We start from the raw sequence: 17,879 nt of genomic DNA on the forward strand, positions 1-17,879 counted from the left end.
CATCAGCCTTCCACACCCTTAACTAACCTGGCTACTTATTGTGGTGCAGGCTAGTCCATGCTTTGTCTTGGAGGGAAGAGAGAAAAGCAGAACCCAGCTTAAGAAAAACCAACAACCCATCTCTTGATTTTTACCAGAATTTGAATAATGACCACACAAGTTGTTGATCTGCAGCTGTACCAATGTGTGTTGAAACAGTGTCGGATGGAAAATGCAAGTGGGCCATTATCCATAGGCCCACATGCCCTGTTCCTAGAACTGCCTGTTTTGGGCCTGAATTAATTGTTAAGGAATATACAAGATTAGCAGCTACATTTCAAAGTCTTTTATTGCTCATTGTTTCTCACTGCTCCCAATCTGGAAGTCATGCTTCACATGAGATGCAGGTATGCTTTTTGCTTTGGAAAACCTGTTCTCTGCAATTAAATAGGGCCTTAAAAATCCATTCAAGAAGCCACTCCTGGGGTGGATTTTTCTTTGATGTTTGAAGTCAGATTCCTAAATCTGCAGCTCAGAACCAGAATTATTGATCAATGCTGACTGCTGTCCTCCTTTAAGCCAAAAATTCTTTTCTCTGTAAGAAGGGCTATTAAGCAAAGCAGTATTTGACAGAAACATTTAAAACCAGAATGCCCAAAGAGTAAGTACATGTATGTGATACAGAAAACTAAAGGCACATACACGGGGTGGAGGTGAAACTGCTGTAGAAAGCATTTTGTTATTTTCCCTTGTGTTTCTCTCCTTTTGTGCATGAGCATTAAAAATATCATTGCAGGTTTTTGGCACAAAATAATATAGAAATTAGCAAGTTTAGAAATTCTTGCAGTTTTCAGTAAGGGAGAACAAATACAAGGAAAGTGTCCAAAGTCCACCCTGTAACAACAGCAATCTCTTCATTCCTGCTGTTCCTACTGGTTTGTTAATGTGCCTCTGCTCAGCCCAAATGTTTCTCCTTTAAGGCTGGTCTTTATCTCCACTCTTCCAGCCGCTGGTTGGGATTTTTTCAAAACTGCAGGAACCTAGGCAAGAAACAGAATAGCCTGTGATTACATGAGAAACTGCTCTACATGTGGCAAAAGGAAATAAAGCCGCACAGAGGCCTGAACCTTGATTTTTCTCCCCTTGTTTTCAGAACAGTGTCTTTGCCATCTCCCTCCCTAGTATCCCTCCTCCAGTATCTTTGTCCAAGCCGGTCAGTATGTGCTGGACTTGGTTTTTGAGCTACACTTCAGGATATTCTAGCTAATTGTAGCCATAGTCAACAATCCACATCGAACTACTTCCATCTGCCTCTTAGTAGCAAAAGAGGGGAGGGAAGAACAGGAGTTTATCTGAGCCTCCCTTTGTCACTTGTAGCAACTTAACTTTTGACTCTACTGATACGTCTGCTGTAAATACCACAGTGCAGAGCTGAGGTAGACAGTACAGTTCCACAAGTCCAGGAAAGGGTAGTCAACAGGGAAAATGACCCATACATGCTCATCTGAATGGTCTCTTTGGAAATCTTCCTACAGCTCGGCCATCAACAACAGAGAGAACTGGTATGCACGTGAGAAACTGTAACAAACTTCACACTCAGAGTCAGGACATCACAACCATGGCATCATTCTCCAGAGAGATGTTACAGCTAGGGCTTGCCCTCGCTTAGCTCTGCTTACTCTTTTACAAGACAGGGACTACAGATCCAGAGTTAGTATGTGGGTGGGAGGACGAGGGCTGCTTCTACCATTAGCCTCAGCTTTCCTTGGGCTTCCAGGTGAAAGTAAATATTACACATCTCATGAAACAGCCTGCAGCTTCACTTCTGGCCAGTGCTGGGGCTCCCCACCTTATTTAATCCAGCTAGGGAGCACCTTCTCTGTCAAGGAGCAGAGCCTGAGCTGAATTCTGCCGTGCTTTGTGGCTTACCCCTCTAATCTATCTTACTTTCTGCCTTAGGAATGGACTGTACATGCAGAGTGTGAGGCAGGAGCCCCGGCCAGCCATACGTACGTGAGGAGGTAGCGGAGGCTCTAGGTGCCGCCCAAGGAAGGAAAGTAAGCGCCGCCAGATCAGACCACTTCCCAGAAACATAATCCCTGTCACCAGCCAAAATATCCTGGGGTCCTACTGACAGAACACTCCCATTAGTCATCCAACTATCACTCCAGAAAAGGGATTACCCAAAGATAATCTCTCACTCCCCACTGGTGTTTTCTTCCTTTATGGGAGGAAGCAGTAAACTCTCTACCATCAACAGCCAAGCCCTCCCTTGGCAAAAGGGCTGTTTCATAGCAAAGCATTTTATTTAGGACCACTGTACTGCATTCTGTTACTGTTCCATGCAGTTTTCTTTCCTTCACTGGGAAATTTGAAAATTCAACCCTTATATTTAACGGAGTTGAAAAGGAAGAAGTCTTTGCTTTGTTTGTTTGTTTTAAAGGTGGCATGTGCAATTTTGAAGTTGGACCCCCCAGTCTGTACCCCTTCCTCCCCAGTTTAGCTATAAACAATTACTGATAGTAGAGTACTTCCTCTGATGTGCTGGAAATAGCCTGGCTGCTTGCCAGATACCCTTGTATCTGGAAGTCAAAGCTGCTCTTATCAGAATAGATAATCATTAAAGAAACTTTATTACTACTTTATAGTCAACTACTTATACAACCAAAAATTTGTCTTCCCATTTCTTTTCCAAGGTCGTTAACACAGAAAAAAGGCTGCAACACTGTGCAGTTTGCCATTCAGTAATTTGATTAAAAAAGAAGTGACTGTATGAACACATAAATCACTGGAGCTTTGTCTATGGAAAGAATGAGGTTGTACCAAATATAAAATGTGCTATAAGAGCAGGACCCATATTTTATGATAAATGCAGCACTTGTTCCTTACCTCTTCAAGAGATGACTCCAAGTTCATACCAAATGCAACTCCTATGAGTCCAAAGAGAGAGACAGAGAAAGTCCCCATGGTCAGCTGCAAGTTCAGCCTCATCATCACATTACGGTGGCTAAAGAAGGGAGAAACATCTGTAAGGGGAACCCAAAAATTGATTTGCTGCCTAAATTCTTAAATTCCATATAGCAAGCACTAAAACCAAATAGTGAAAGAGAGAAAGTCATGCTGGAATTAGGTAAGCCTGTGACAAAGATCATGAAGTAACAGTACAAAGAGACTATCATTTTAACATTGCTACATCAGGACACCTCTAAAGGCAGCAGGTTCTGCTTCATCATCATCATCAGACTTTCCAGCATTGCTCACTTCTCAGAGGTGTATATACACAGAGTAACAGTAAATTTCTGCTTAAATTTGTGTCCTCTCACCACCACCTGGCTGAAATTTCTACGTCCATATTCACAATGGATGAAAAGTTATTGTTACCTTGCAAATTAATCCATTTTACAAAAAAATAGAGTTGTTAAATGCTGCAGACTATAAACTTGAGCCTGTTTGGGTGAATTCCATATTCAAGTCTTTCACAAAAAAGATTTTTGTGGTTTCCTGATGCAGCATTCATTAATTGCTTCTACAGGTAACTCCTCAGTGTAGAGGAGAAAACATATTAAACACCAACCTCAAAGAGAGAGTAGAATGTTCTTGCAAATGCAAGCTACAATTCTTTTTCAGTTAAGAAATCTGATTAAAAGTGAAAAATATAGCATACAGAGAAAAAGAGAAAACTTGCTCCCAAGTTATTAATTTCTGTATCACTCTACAGAGTAATAATTTAACTTGTACTGAAAACCTGAGTAGCCTAGCCAGACTCTGGCTAGCAATCTTTTCTGAACAGAATTTCAATATGCCTCTAAATTTGCAGACATTTCCTGTATTAAGCAGCTCCCCAGAAGGAGCTAGAAGCTGGGTTTCTCTGCCAGGGAAGTCTGACACCTAGCTTCAGAGGTACATACGAATCACACATACTAATTACGCTATCTTCTTGCTTTGCTTTATCCAGTTCATGATAAGAAAAGCGCAATGCAGCTGTGACTACAAGTCCATTCAACCCTCACTAAGAATTTTCCAACTTTCGCTGTGGGCAGATTTGAGAAAGTCTAGGTCATGAAAGTCTAAATTCCACTCAGCTTTTGATAATCTAATGGATGGTAGCTAACCTGTCCAGGTTGATAAAGATGATGCTTTCTGAGTCATCAATCAGTACTCTGAGTTCACGAGCTTCATTTAAAAGATCTTCTGCTTGTCTGTAATAATTCTCCAACAGCAGCTCCATTTCCTCTGCATGGTCAATCCCAGACGTACTCTCCTCACTGTGAGCAACAATTTGTATTTTCCTGGTTAGCTACATATTGTATAGAAGTATATTACTGATGTATTAAGGCACATAAGAGTTGTGGGGAACAAGAGTGCTGTTAGACACTACACCACAAAATCCAGTCTTTTTGGTGAGGAACTTCCATCAGTTCCAATAGCATAAAATAAAAGAAATATTTTTATATTTATCAGCACCTCAGCATAGGCAGTCAATTATTTTAAGTAGAGCAGGTAACATTTGATGTGCTCAAAGGATGCACAACTCCACAAATCTTAAGTTTTTCAGATATTACAAAGTTAAAAAGTTATAGACATTTGATATTATATATTATTAGTTATTATAAAATGTTAAATATTTTGTCTGGAGATGCCTAACTTTTTGGTGCCCTCAAGTGGTGAGAGCTGGTAACAGTGCAGTCAAAAACACCCAAGAATAAAACATAACCGAAAGTCAACACACAAACAATTACACAGTGATGGAGATGGTTTAGGTGTATATTAAAATGGTTTAGTCATAAAGCATTTGAGCTATACACAGCAATTACTGAAAAGCATTTTGGGATCATGAAGCAGCCAAAGAGAGACCATCTATTGAAAGATGCTCCTCTCTTAAGTGAAGTCTATCTGAGAGACTTTGATCTTACTTCATAGTGCTACTGCTGGCACAGTAGCCTTCCTCTGAAACACACATTTCTGGCATTGTGTAGATGAAACCTGAGGCACCTGAGGTCCACAAGAGCTTGGAAACTAAGCAGCAAAGCCTGGAAGATTTTTCATAATTTTTTGTTTTGTGGTATGATCTCATTTCGCTAGAGACTGATATTTTTAATGAATCTTCTCCTGGCATTACTGACTGCTAAAAGAACCTCTGTAAAATGGTTTTCCAAGAAAATAAGCTGTCTGTCTTACAAACCAACTCATGTAAGCTCCCTGAGGACCTTTAATAGAGCACCTAGTTTCTCTCTTCTGGGGCAGAAACTCTGTGTTAGCCAACCTGATTTGAAAGCCCTCCAGGCCTTGAGGTTTTCACTGCATGGAGATGAGCTGCAGACTTGAAAGCCTTAGAGCACTATCTGCTGTATTACAGATTCAGCTGAAGGTCATATTTGATGACTATCTTTACGTTTACATAGCTCCTCGGGGGATATACAAAATAAAGACAGCCACAAAGACATGAAAGTAGCTGCCACTGGATGTGCTTTCATTAACTAGCTTCCATTTGCCTCATGAGTCTTCCACATTCTGACGTTTCCTCACACGAAGTTAAGAGGTCTGCCTCATCTTTCTAGGCTAAGCTCACCGTTCTGCTGCTAAGATCTCTGATGGTACCTATCTGCCTCACTGGGTTCCTCCACATCCTTTCAGGCTTCCCGAGTTCATCAAGTACCACGTATCAGTTGCATCAGTCCTGGAGCAAAAAAGAGCTGATCACACGTGGCCAGCCTGCCTGCCATGTGTTAACACAAATGTGTTGTCATGGCTGGTGTTTCCCGGTGTGCCTCGTGCACAGACTGCCTCACGGCATCCAGTAGCACAGTTCCAGCACTCTTCACACAACCTCCCACTACACACAACATCTACCCCACTGCAACAGTGTCTGAAAGAAGGGATGCCTGTGGGTTTCTCTTGACACGAGCATAAGGTGACATTGGGATCTTTCCTAGATGTCCCCTACACACTGTCTACCATGAGACAACAAAGGCTTTGCCAGCAGACTGTATTAAGTCTAAAGGAAGGCTCTGAGCAAAACCAGGAAAAAGACCAGCTGCTGGCTCAGGAGCAGCTGGAATTTAGAGCTACCTCTGATACTGCTCCAGAAGATGCATTAGAAATGCAAACCATGTCCCACTTCTGGAACACTGAGTTTCTGCTGCACATTTAGATGAAGGTCTGCAGGGCAAGACTTCAAACCCACACTACTGTGTGAACAGTACTAATATGTACATGCAATGCAGTTAGGCAAAAGTATTATTCAGCAACTTCACAAAGTACCCTGGGAGGTAGCTTCTGTTATCTTCTTATACATAAAACACATCTCTATGCCCAAGATTTAAATACAATTCAGCCCAAAACATATTTGGAAATTGTATATAATATCCCTCAGTTTTTTAGTTTTTATTAAGGTGACCAGTGCTGCTGTTGCTGTGTGCTGTCTTTCACCAGAACCCCAGAGTGTAATAGGATTGTTTCTGCACGTACATCTCCTGGAATGCCTTTCTTCAGGTGCACAAGATTGCTCGAGGGCTTCTTTCCTTCAGGTACTGCTGGTAAGCAAAAAGCTAGGAGCAAAGTGTTCAGAACACTTCTAGCAAAGGAAGTATGGTATCTGACCTATTAAAGACAAGCTTTAAAACCTGCCTCTGGTTTTTATTTTGGTGAAACTGAGGAAAATGCTCCCAGAATGTGTTGATTTATATTGAAAAATAACACTTTGTTTTCCTGCCATCCCACTCCCACTTCATCACACGGTAGATGAGCCAGCCTGTTATGTCAAGAACTATTTGTAACTGTGTAACAATGGAGTTCCTCTCCAAAATGGCAACTACTATGGTTTCTGAAGCAGCAAGCATTAGGGCTTAAAAAAAATTAGACTTTTTCTTTCTGCTTTTTAGCAGTAAGCATCCAGTTTAGTGTTCAAGTTCTCCTCAAACAAAATACACTGTTAAAAAAATGTATGTGGTTTCAAAATATACATACAATACTTGTGGATCAGTCCATTTAGACAGACAGAGTTCTTCTATTACTTCTTCTTCATTTAAGATCTCCAAAATTGTTTCTTTGAAAACTTTAACATCTGTTTCCAGTTCTGACAAGCTGAAGGAAGAACAGGCAAAAGGTCAAGTAATCCCCAGTGGCACCAGCACCTAAAGGTCATCTCTACATGAGTTTGCGAGCCAGCATCCTCGCCAGACGGAGTGGCCGGGGAAGACTTCCTTGAGGAGTTTTAAGAGCTCCTTCAAAACATGCTCTGCAAGCCACATACTTAGCTGTGGCAGTGATCTGACTGGGGACCAGGGAGGTACAGACACACACTAAAAGGCATCCAGAAGTGTTTCTGGATGTATTTATACAGAAAGCCAGAAAAAGAAGCACTCTTTGAGCATGTAGCAAGTGCATGTTTGCACTGCTGTATCAGAGAGGCCAATACATGAAGGGAGCACTGTATTAGTAACCTCAAGCACAGATTTACATAGATGTACATTAAGGGGAACATTTCCACACTGTTTGATTCTCTTAGGTATTATTTTGTTCTGTCAGATGCTATTTAAGAAGCACAACAGTATTTCTGACTATTCAGAACTTATCTTCCTTTTTCCGCATATCACTAGGTAACTCATACACCGATTTTCACATTTCCAAGTAAGATGCACAACCCAGCATTACAGTAATCTAGGAAATTAATATCAAATACCATTTTTCAACATTTTAATGCATGCCATTTTCTGTGGTCATTTTCTAGTCTCTTCACAGCTTAGTTACCTCTTGCCATTTTGCAGGAGAATGTGTAGTTTACTCCTATCCACAGATAAAAGCTTGGGGTCCACTAGAGCTTCCAGTGTCTCAAGGATCTGAGGCTGCAAAGTGTTAAGTCTTCCCTGCAGTTTGCTGATCTAGATAACAACATGATCCTTCATAAGAATTAAAATAATTCATTTAGAATGATTTGGGCAACTGACTCCTGTTTCTCAACAGAGAATTCACAGTAATAGGTAGTTAATATAACCTGCTTTCCAGTGCCTGGGAAATACTTCTATATGGATACCACATAAACATAAAGCCAGTGCAAAACACAGTATTTAATAAAAAGTGAACTGAAGCCCAGTGACAACCACACCAATAAGGCTGATAAAACTAAAACACTATTGTCTAGAAACGTTATATTAGAATTAGCAAGCACAGATTTCTTATGATAGCTAGAAATTGGTCTGACTCCTGGTCACGAGGCCGAAACCTCAGCACTTCTGTGTGATTTTCATTTCAGCTACAACATGTCTCTAGAAAATAATTCTGACTTGTTTTTTAATTATCCAAATGATGGTGAAGCCATCATATCCAAAAGCACTTTACTGGAAAGGGAATGAAAACACACATACACACAACACTGTAAGAAACTAAAGCAACAAGAGTCAAAACAAAAAGAGAGAAAGTGCAGAATACATTTAAAAGTATGTGCATGTAAATGCCCTTTACTATGTAGCAAGAACTTCCCAAACATTTTGAAAAAAATGAGATAGCTCACCCAGTACTGCAGGATTGCTTCTATGGCTCGGAATTCAAAGGGCAGGGAATATGTGACTAGTTGACCTTCCCCAGCCAGCTGAGATGCTAGTTCATTGAGGAGCCAGTGTTCCAGACTTAAATTACGATAATCTAGTATCAGAAGAAACTCTGGTGTTATGACAGCCTTCAAGAACTGAAAAAGACAGTACATATAAGGAGTCTGAAAAAAAAAAATCGCTCAAGATTTCCCATAACTCTGTTGCCCATTTGATGATTTGGGCTTTGATAAAACCAATCTTCAAATGTCATTTCAGGTGGGAAAATAACAAAATCTCATGCTAACTGCAAAGAGGCTCAGACACAGCACTGTGCCAGGGATTGAGCAGAGGCTCCTCACAAGCCTTTACTTCTGCGACAATGTTAGCAATGTTTCTCTTGTGCTCAACCAGGAAAATGGTCACTAATGTGTACAGTTGGTGAACTTGCACTCTGATTGCTAGGCAGAGCTCCAAAGACACATTTACTGCTGGACTGCATGTCACAGAAAGCTGCTGTTAGAACTGTGCAAGAAAATCAAAGTGCAAGGATGAGACAGGTTTATACTCAGCTTAGAACTGTGCAAGAAAATCAAAGTGCAAGGATGAGACAGGTTTATACTCAGCTACAGAGAAACCATTACCTCCATTCTCATGATGATCCTGTTGTTCCTGGTTGCAATGCTCATCACATGTTGAAATCTTAGATCTCGAGCTTGAAGACCCAACTCCTGGTACAATTCTGTTTTCTTCTTTTCTATGATGAAAATATTTTTAGATGAAGACATTTAGAGGACAAGCATACATGTTCTGAAATCACATCTTAGAGTGTTACCAAGTCTCACAACAAAAAAACCCAGCTGTGCTATCTTTAAAGGTTTTCTTCCCCATTGACTCCTCAATCTAAGTTATTTTCTACGAAGTTTAAAAGACTGTATCTTGAATGAAAAATTCTAGATGTAAGTGAAAAAGTTGGCCATGACAATTAACTTCACATCAGAAACAAGTGACTCCTTTGAGAAAGCACATGTAATCCTACACTAACAGATGAGGCAGGGAAAGTAGCATGCTGGTCAAAAAGAAAAAAGGCAAAGCAAAAATTACATTCCTGTGAGAGATGGCAATACATTATGTTCAAAATATTGCTTAAAAATATACAAAAACTGTAACAATAAAGATTCTATGAAGGCCCAATGGAAGGCAGCAAAACAGAGGAAATGTTGCAACATCCCAAATAAACGCAGTGAAGTATCCAAAACATGATTTTTTAACCCATGTAGATTTCCAATTGGGCTTTTCTGTATTGGACAAGGAAAAAGTCAAACAAACCCCACACAAAACTACAATGAAAACTTACCAAAATAGGTAGTATTTCCCTCTTTGTCGAACTTCATCTGGAGAAATGGAAAAAAATTTTTTTTTTCACAGAACCACTATAAAACAATAAATCAATTTCTAAAATTGTTGGCACTTCCCTAGAACCCAAATGGAAAACACATTATGAAGAGAAAGCACCTTTTTATGCCCTCTATTCACACTTCATCCCCATTAAGCAAAATAATTGCATGAAATGGCCACATTTCACTGTTTGTGACCAGTGTCATCTGCGTGACCATGCTCCTACACAAACCTTGTTAAGGTGATTTACAGAGGATCAGACTTAGAACAGACAAATATTTCTGTTGGAAGAGACCTACAATCAGAGATCAGAGTCTAGCTGCTTGACCACTTCAGGGCTGACCAAAAGTTAAAGCCTGGTACTAAGGATGCTGTCCAAATGCTCCAAACGCTGACAGGCTTGGGACATCGACCACCTCTCCGGAAAGCCTGTTTCACAGTCTGACTACCTCCTTGGTAAAGAATTGCTTCCTAATGTCCAGTCTAAACCTCCCCTGGCACAGCTTTGAGCTATTCCCATGCATCTTATTACTGGATCTCTTGGAGAGGAGACCAGCAAGGCATCTTATATCTGTGATTAAAAATTCAGCTATTTGCTCTGGAACACGCTGAAAAATCTACAAATAAAACTTAAAAAGTAAAGAGTTCCATGGATTGTGTGTCAGGCCTTGTGCCCACGTCAAGTACTGCAAAGACATGCTATTTAGCTTGTAGCCTGCACCCAAATACTTCTTGTCTTCGTATCTGTCAATCATATTATTCATTTAACACTTGTATTTCCTAGTTAAATTATTTTCGTGGAAAGACTGACATGTCTGGATTAATGATAAAGTTTATTGTTTGGCTCATAAACAATGTAGCTTAATCCTACATTACTGGCTTTTAAACTGACTTTCAGTGAATTAAGCCTACCTAAGCATGCATTCCATTAGAGCTGCAGTGGAGGTTACATGGCACCTTGTTGCAGAATGACTGCTTTTCGTTATCAACAAGGAGACCTCACCTTCCTTCACTGGCACTAATAATGTGATTTTTCACTAGATATATATATTTAAAGGAAAATTATGATGCGCAAACCAAGCAGCTTGCAAACAGTTTTCAGTCTCCTTTAACACGACAGCATAGAGAGAGCTTGTTTTTCACCAAATTCTATGTTTGCTTAGAAGTGCAGCTACCAAGACACAGGACTAATATTCCTAAAAGGTATTAGTAAGCCTTGGCAAACTAAGAAGGAACTTCTGATTGCAGCACTTCCAAGAGTTGACCTGCCTTCACAATTACAGCCAGAGAACTTCCAGCAGATGCTGGGCCTTAGAAAAGCATCTTCATCAACGCTATGTACTGTAACTGGTCCTCATATCAGAGTACCTTAGACCAACGATTTAGAACTAGGGATGTTCTCCGAGACACAAACCCATCCGCTTTTATGATGCCTTAAGATTTAAGGAACGCTCCCCCCCCCAAAAAAAAAAAACCCAAGAAAGCAAGCAACCCCCCAAACAAACAAAAACCCAAACAAACAACCCCCCCACCCAAAACCAAACAAAACAAAAAAAACCCCCAAAAAACCAAAAAGAAAAAAAAGCCGGGGGAAAGCACCATCATCTTGCACCAGCTGCCCTCGCTGGTGAAAATGCCTGCAGGTACTTACCACTGCAAAAACAGGAGACACGCTGGCTAGGGTGGCTTGGGAGGTCTCAGTGGGGGCATGCTGGTAAAATTTACCTGCGGGAAGAGAACACAGCTCTACTTGCAGCACACCGGCCTTGGCCTTGAGCTGCGCGGAGCCCCGCTCTCGGGCACCGGCACACGCGCCAGGCAGCGTCGGTCACGACAAGGCCCCGCCGAACCCGACACCTCCCGGCCCGGCCCGGCCCAGCCCGGCGCCGCTCCCAGCGCGGCTGCCCCCGCCCGGCTCTCCCGGAGCCCGACTCGACGCAGCGCCGCCGCGCCGCTCACCCGCCCAGCGCAGCCCGCGGGCGCCCGCCGGCACCGCCGCCCGCCAGTGCCAGGCGCGGCCCGGCGGCAGCCCCGGGGCGGCCCGCGGGCGGGACCCTGCGCCCGCCGCGCCCGCCCAGCCGCGGGCCGCGCAGCAGCAGCAGCCGCCGCCCAGGGCGCGGGGGAGCAGCGCGGCCCCGCGCAGCATCGACCCCGCTCGGCCCGTCGGCCCGGCACCGCTCCCGGCGCGCAGCCGCGGCGAGGGAGGAGAAGCCCGCGGGGTGACGGGGGAGGAGGAGCCCGGCGCCGTGTCGGGGAGCCCCGGCGCAGCTTGGGAGCAGCGCGGCCGCAGCGGCGGCGGCGGCAGAAGGGCGGGTCTGGGCCGCGCCGGCTGCGGGCGGAGCCGGTGGCGGAGTGGCGGGTCCTGTGACCCGCGTCTGTATTTCTAAACTATCTGAGGTAACTCAGTGGTGCCCTGGAAGTTCATAGTCATTGTTTTATATATGCACAAAGACATGATCCTTCTCTCCGCCTTCTTACCCAGCCTGTGTTAACCCTACTGGCATTAACTGGATTTTGTACATGATGATTTGTGAGAATGGGAAAAAATACCAAGAACCCCTTGAAGCTCACCTGCGCTCCTCTAATGAGGTAGGTCCGAATTGAAAATCCAATTAAATGGATAACTCCTCCCAAAGATACAAGTGTTCTTAAAATCCCAGCTCCAGCAGTGCTCATAACGTGAGCACACCTTACTGTGGCTGCGATTTTCCCTGCCGCATTCGGCCACTTCCTGATGATTTTCCTTCTAAAATTCGGGGTTTTTTCCCAAGTGAAGTACAATTTTGTCCCCAGCAAACATCTTGTAATAAAATTTGCTTGCCCTAGTTCTGTATTTAAGATAGAGACAACCTGGGTAGTTGAGATGTAAAAGTTTCATTAGCAGTATACCAGCTCCCACTATCATATATTCTTTTTAAACTGCAGGTTTCATGCGCAAAAGGATATCCCTGCCGGGGATATGCTTCCTTTGGCTGGCTCGGCTGAAGTCTAAATCGGCCTGGAGGCAAAGGCCACGTCCAAATCCTGCAGCAGGACATGTTATCAGAATGTACTTAGAGTAGTCATTAGTCCTTAGTGGGGAAATAAAAAAGGAAGTGATTAATGAAATGATCCATACAGTGTGGCTGCTCCAAGAGGAAGACACAAATCCAAACACTGGTCTGAGTTTTGAAGACAAGAGGGTCACCAAACAGGATGAAAGAAACTTATCCAACACCAATTTGATGTGAATAAGGAGACGCTTCTTTATTTCAGTGCAGAGGACACGTGGGATTACTCCTCCAAACGTGTTCCACTTAGTAAACAAAATCCATCAATTTTATATACTTTTTCTGCCAAGTCATTGTTACATAAGTTGTTTTACATACTATGCATAATACGTCTGCTCTGCTTAAATTTAACCTTTGCAATAATTGGTTTTGCTAGTTATATAACTTCATTAATATTTCTACCCTAAGACAATCATTGGTCATCTCTACTGAGCTCTACTGATTGGAATCCTTGACATTCAAATTAAGATGGGAAGTGTAGGGGGTTTCTGAGCAGCATAACTGGTGTGCATGATGGTCTCCATAGCTTCTTGAACAAAATACAAAAAATCCAGTAACTTCTTGGTTACACTTCTATGGTTGCATGTTTTAAACACAGCACTCCTAATATTGCTATACCTTGTATTTTACAATTTCCTACTTGTAATCATAAATAACTTTTATATGATTAAATCAATTATTTTATTAGAATATTTTTAACTGTCCTTTCCTTTCCTGCACCACAACCTGTGCATTTGTATGTTTTGTGTGTGCATACATACATTAATATACATAGATGAGCCTTTGTTCAAAGAGGATTGACATGCACAAAATCAGAAGGATGGTTACTCACACCTTGCATAAAGATGAATGACCTCACAAGGAAGTAATTCAATGAAAAAGTTCCTCAGGAGTTATGGACAGCAATGATATGTAGACTGAAGCCATCAGAGGTGTAGGAACCCAGAGTGCCCAGAGGATTTCTCTGCCTGTTTTTAAGGGTTCTTACCCCCCTGAACAACACTGTTTTAGCCTCCAACCTTGGAAAAAATTACCAACGGTCAGACAGGAACTAGAAAATACAATGGTGTGAATTAGGTGATAGACTACTATGTAAGATTGTCACAGGGTGAAAAATTTACAGGTTTTGGGCTTCTCTTTGTAGTAAATAGATAAGAGTAAAAAATATCAAAATGGAGGATTGTTGTTGTTACCTAAACCTTCTCCTTCTTCTACTACTCCATGTTCTGCAGTAAAAGTAGTTGGAATGATTGGATAGAGAATTCCGCAGTTCCTGCCCGTGTTACTGAATAATTGGTAGGAAAGTGAAAATAATGTACATTTTTAGTAACCATTGGTTAAATTACCTTTAAAAGGCTGTGTAAATCTTGATACTTAGAGACTCCACTCCTGCTTTTCTGTGCTCTGTGCTGTACCTGGGTCACGCTAGTGGCTCTGTTCCTCTGATAAGACTTAATAAACAACTATCTGGCAGCATTGAAACTCAAGGAAAAGTCTCAGTTTATCCTTGAAACTCCTGGCAAGGACTTTTAGAAAATTCTCTCCCATCAGGAGGGATTTGATTTATGGCACGGTTCAGTGTCATTTGGTGCCCCGTGTTCGGCCTCATCTGAGCAAAGCAACCCAGAACGTTTTGGACAGCAGTGCGCGACCAGAAACAAAAGAAAAGAAAACCCCGGGGTCGGCCTTGAAACTCCAGGATCTCCGAACCTCGGTGCACAGGGGGGAGGAGGACCTGTGGGCTGCTGGACGGAACTCGGACTGGCATTTCACGAGCCAGCAACATCTACCAAAAACACGGTAAGCTGTCCAAAACTAGACCAAGAAACAAATTATGGGTGCAGTTCTGTCCCGAGTGGAGGCAAATATAATACATAATTTTGAAAGCCTAGTTCGTAACCATCCCTTACCAGCATCTAAAAAAGAAATAAGTTGTTTGCTGTCCTGGACTAAAAGAGAGTTTCCTGATGCAGTAATTGGAGATTTGTATTCACCATCTTTTTGGGAGAATATTAATTCTATTCTATATCATTACGCCAGTCTAAGAGATGAAACGGCTCAGAAATTAATACCACCAGCTAGAGTAATTTATGAAACGCTTCTAGAGCTGGCACCTCCTGCTTCTGACGAAGAGATGTTTAAAACTCCCGCGGAGACTTCGCTGACACCCGTAAGAGCAGCGGGAGACTTTAAACCCCCGCTCGAACCCTCCCCACCCTCAGAGACGGGCGGAGAACGCGCTGTTCGTGCGAAAGGCCCCGAGGCTCTTGGCACAAGCGGTTCTGAGTCCCTGCAGGCACCGCACGGAGGGCGTAGTTTCCATCTCGCCCGAGCCACCCGTTCCGGCGCAAGTCAGGGGCAGTTCCGTGCCTCCCGAACCCGGGGTCCTCCCGTCAGATGAACCACGCGCGCGGCCAGGGGCGGTCCCGGAGCTTCCATCTGTCCCTCCCGCTCTCCCCACGCGGCGCGGGCTCGCGGCCGCTCCCACCTTTGAACGGCCCGCCGCGGCGGCGGCGCCTGCTGCTGACGTCATCACTCCCGCCGCTGCCGGCCCAGCTGTACTTCCGCGTTCGGGAGCCCTCGCTTCCACGCCTGCGCGGCGCGGCACAACTCCCCCGTCCCCGGACACTGCGGTTACCCCGGCAACGCCGCTCGCGGCCCGAGCCGCTCCCGGCCCCGCCCCCAGCCCTGGCCCGGGCCTCAGCCCCGCCCCCGGCCCCGGCGCTTCCCGGACCGGCCCCGCCCCGCCACCGCTGCCCGGCCCCGGCCCCGGCGCTTCCCGGACCGGCCCCGCCCCGCCACCGCTGCCCGGCCCCGGCCCCGGCGCTTCCGGGACCGGCCCCGCCCCGCCCCCGGTACCGGGCGCTGGCGCCGCGCGGCCGCCAGGCACGGCCGCCTCGGCTGCTACGCCGGCACCGCCGGTACGCCAGCGCTGCAATTCCAGCGGCTGCGGCAGCTCCGTCGTACAAGCTTTCAGCAGCTACAACCTCATACCAGCTCTGTGTCAACACAGACCCCGTCTGCACCGCAGCTACGGCCGAGGAAACACAGCCGAGGCATTTCAGCAACTACCGTGTCACTGTCGCATTTGCCACTTCTCATCTCTCCGACAACGCCACTCAGAGAATTACTACAACAATCGCACGATGTTGAACCACATCTCCCATATGATTTCAACGAAACAAAAACGATTTTATCTCCAGAAGAGGCAGCGAACTTTCTCAGCTGTATACTGTCACATGGTCCATCACAACAGGACCAAGCACGTATTACTCCTATTAAAAGTGAAGTCTCGGAGCGAGACATTCCACTTCATGCACATTCTTCTCGAACTTCTCAGGGACCTTCAGCTGATTTTATGGGACTTTTTCATCCTCAAGTGCCTATTCAGGACCTCAGTGGGGAGGATATGGTGACCATCACAACTTCAGAAGGCATTCCTATATCTTCTCAAGCTTCACCTTATTTTTTTACAACAAGCAGTACAACTCCAACTTCTCATATGCCTTCTTCAAAGCTTTGAATTCCACAACAACAGGCATCTGATCCCTCATTTCTCCACGGTCGCTTTCGGCTTTCAGATGACTTTATTCGTCATCTTTCCTTCCGACTGAGAGAATGTGCAGGAGATTATCTACCTCAAGAGGTTGCAGCACTGGGTCCGCACCCCTCACCCATCCCGCATGGTGGCAGTACCCTGTCCAGATCCACTGTACCCTCTCCTCCAGTGTCCAGATCAAAGCCACCTGCGATGGCAGGTTCAGCCACTCCTCGTTTATTACCTTACAGCGCACAGCCGCAAATACCCTCCCCTAGTCCTCATCCAGGAGGAGGAGAAGAAGATAGAATGCATGGATTCTTCGGTGAAGAAGAACCTGCATCCTTGCAGTCCAATCAAGCTGCAAGTTCACGAAATGCTGGTATGGACATGGTTTCACCTGACAGACATGTTTCAAGAGATACGTCTGTTACAACAGACTGGTCAAGTATTAGGAAAAAAAGACTCAAAGACACAGATTTTAATATGGCCAAAACAGATAGTATTGTAATGCAAGTTATGTATACCAGACAAAATAAAAATCCTCCTGTATGGCAACCTATGGATCATCAAGTTATCAAAGATTTAATGGATGCAGTAAAGAATGATGGACTGGGAAGTCCATACTTCAAACAACTTTGAGAGGCACATTTAACACTTATGACTTGGTACCTTTTGACTGTAGAAGTATTGCCTCGACAATTTTTACAGATGCACAACTCCTGCTATGGGATGCAAGATGGAGAAAAGCACTTCGTGAGCTGAGAGAAAAATATGCAGGAGGACCACATGCAGCTCTCACATTGGAGCAATTGGCTGGTGATGGACCTCATGCTAGACCAGAAGATCAGGCAGTGGTTTTGCCTCGAAATGTGCTTACAGATATCAAAGAAGCAGCGCAAAAAGCAATCTTACAAATTCCACCAGCTGGAACCCCAGAAGGCATTTACACAGAAATAAAGCAAGGTCTTGCTGAAACTTTTACCTCATTCGTCGATCATCTAAAGCAAGCCTTGGACAGACAAGTCGGTGATGAAGTGGCAAAACCATATCTGCTACAAAGTCTTGCTTTTACAAATGCTAATGCAGAGTGCAAATGTATAATCACTGCTATACCTGGTCAAGCGACCATAGCTGAAATGATAGAAGCTTGCAGTAAGGTGGGCACACCTCAGCATGTTGCAGCAGCCCAAGCAAATGCTTTTGGACAAGAACTTGGAAAACTTCTTAAAGAGCAAGTAGCAGCGCTTCGTTCAGATCTACAACGAAGTAACTTCAGAAGTAATGGCAGCAGAACTCTCAAGAAGGCCATGCTTCAGGTGTGGAAAATTTGGATACATCTAAAGATTTTGCCCTGAGTCTGCAGAGGATACAAGAGTACCGAATCAC

The 17,879-nt window shown here is 44.1% G+C and overlaps 1 protein-coding gene across 1 annotated transcript; it reads right to left on the bottom strand.

Annotated features, from left to right (window-relative positions):
* Positions 1-310: 310 nt before the first annotated feature.
* Positions 311-12,048, bottom strand: MRS2 (magnesium transporter MRS2). Its single transcript, XM_032105022.1, has 11 exons — positions 11,862-12,048; positions 11,554-11,627; positions 9,862-9,898; positions 9,149-9,261; positions 8,489-8,662; positions 7,729-7,859; positions 6,946-7,062; positions 4,092-4,244; positions 2,869-2,986; positions 1,993-2,106; positions 311-1,019 (listed from the first exon to the last, which is right to left on the bottom strand). Exons 1-11 carry the CDS (start codon positions 12,046-12,048, stop codon positions 909-911), a joined length of 1,329 nt encoding a protein of 442 aa, XP_031960913.1. The 3' UTR covers positions 311-908.
* Between the last annotated feature and the right edge of the window lie 5,831 nt (positions 12,049-17,879).

The sequence above is a fragment of the Corvus moneduloides genome, chromosome 1, assembly GCF_009650955.1.
Source record: "Corvus moneduloides isolate bCorMon1 chromosome 1, bCorMon1.pri, whole genome shotgun sequence".
Lineage (NCBI taxonomy): Eukaryota > Metazoa > Chordata > Aves > Passeriformes > Corvidae > Corvus > Corvus moneduloides.

Coding starts and splice junctions, on each gene's coding strand:
- MRS2 (XM_032105022.1), bottom strand. CDS start 12,048: ATGCTGCGCGGGGCCGCGCTGCTCCCCCGCGCCCTGGGCGGCGGCTGC. Junction 9,262..9,861: donor GGGAAATACTACCTATTTTG/GTAAGTTTTCAT, acceptor TTTTCATCATAG/AAAAGAAGAAAACAGAATTG. Junction 7,063..7,728: donor CTCCTGCAAAATGGCAAGAG/GTAACTAAGCTG, acceptor TTCTTCCTTCAG/CTTGTCAGAACTGGAAACAG.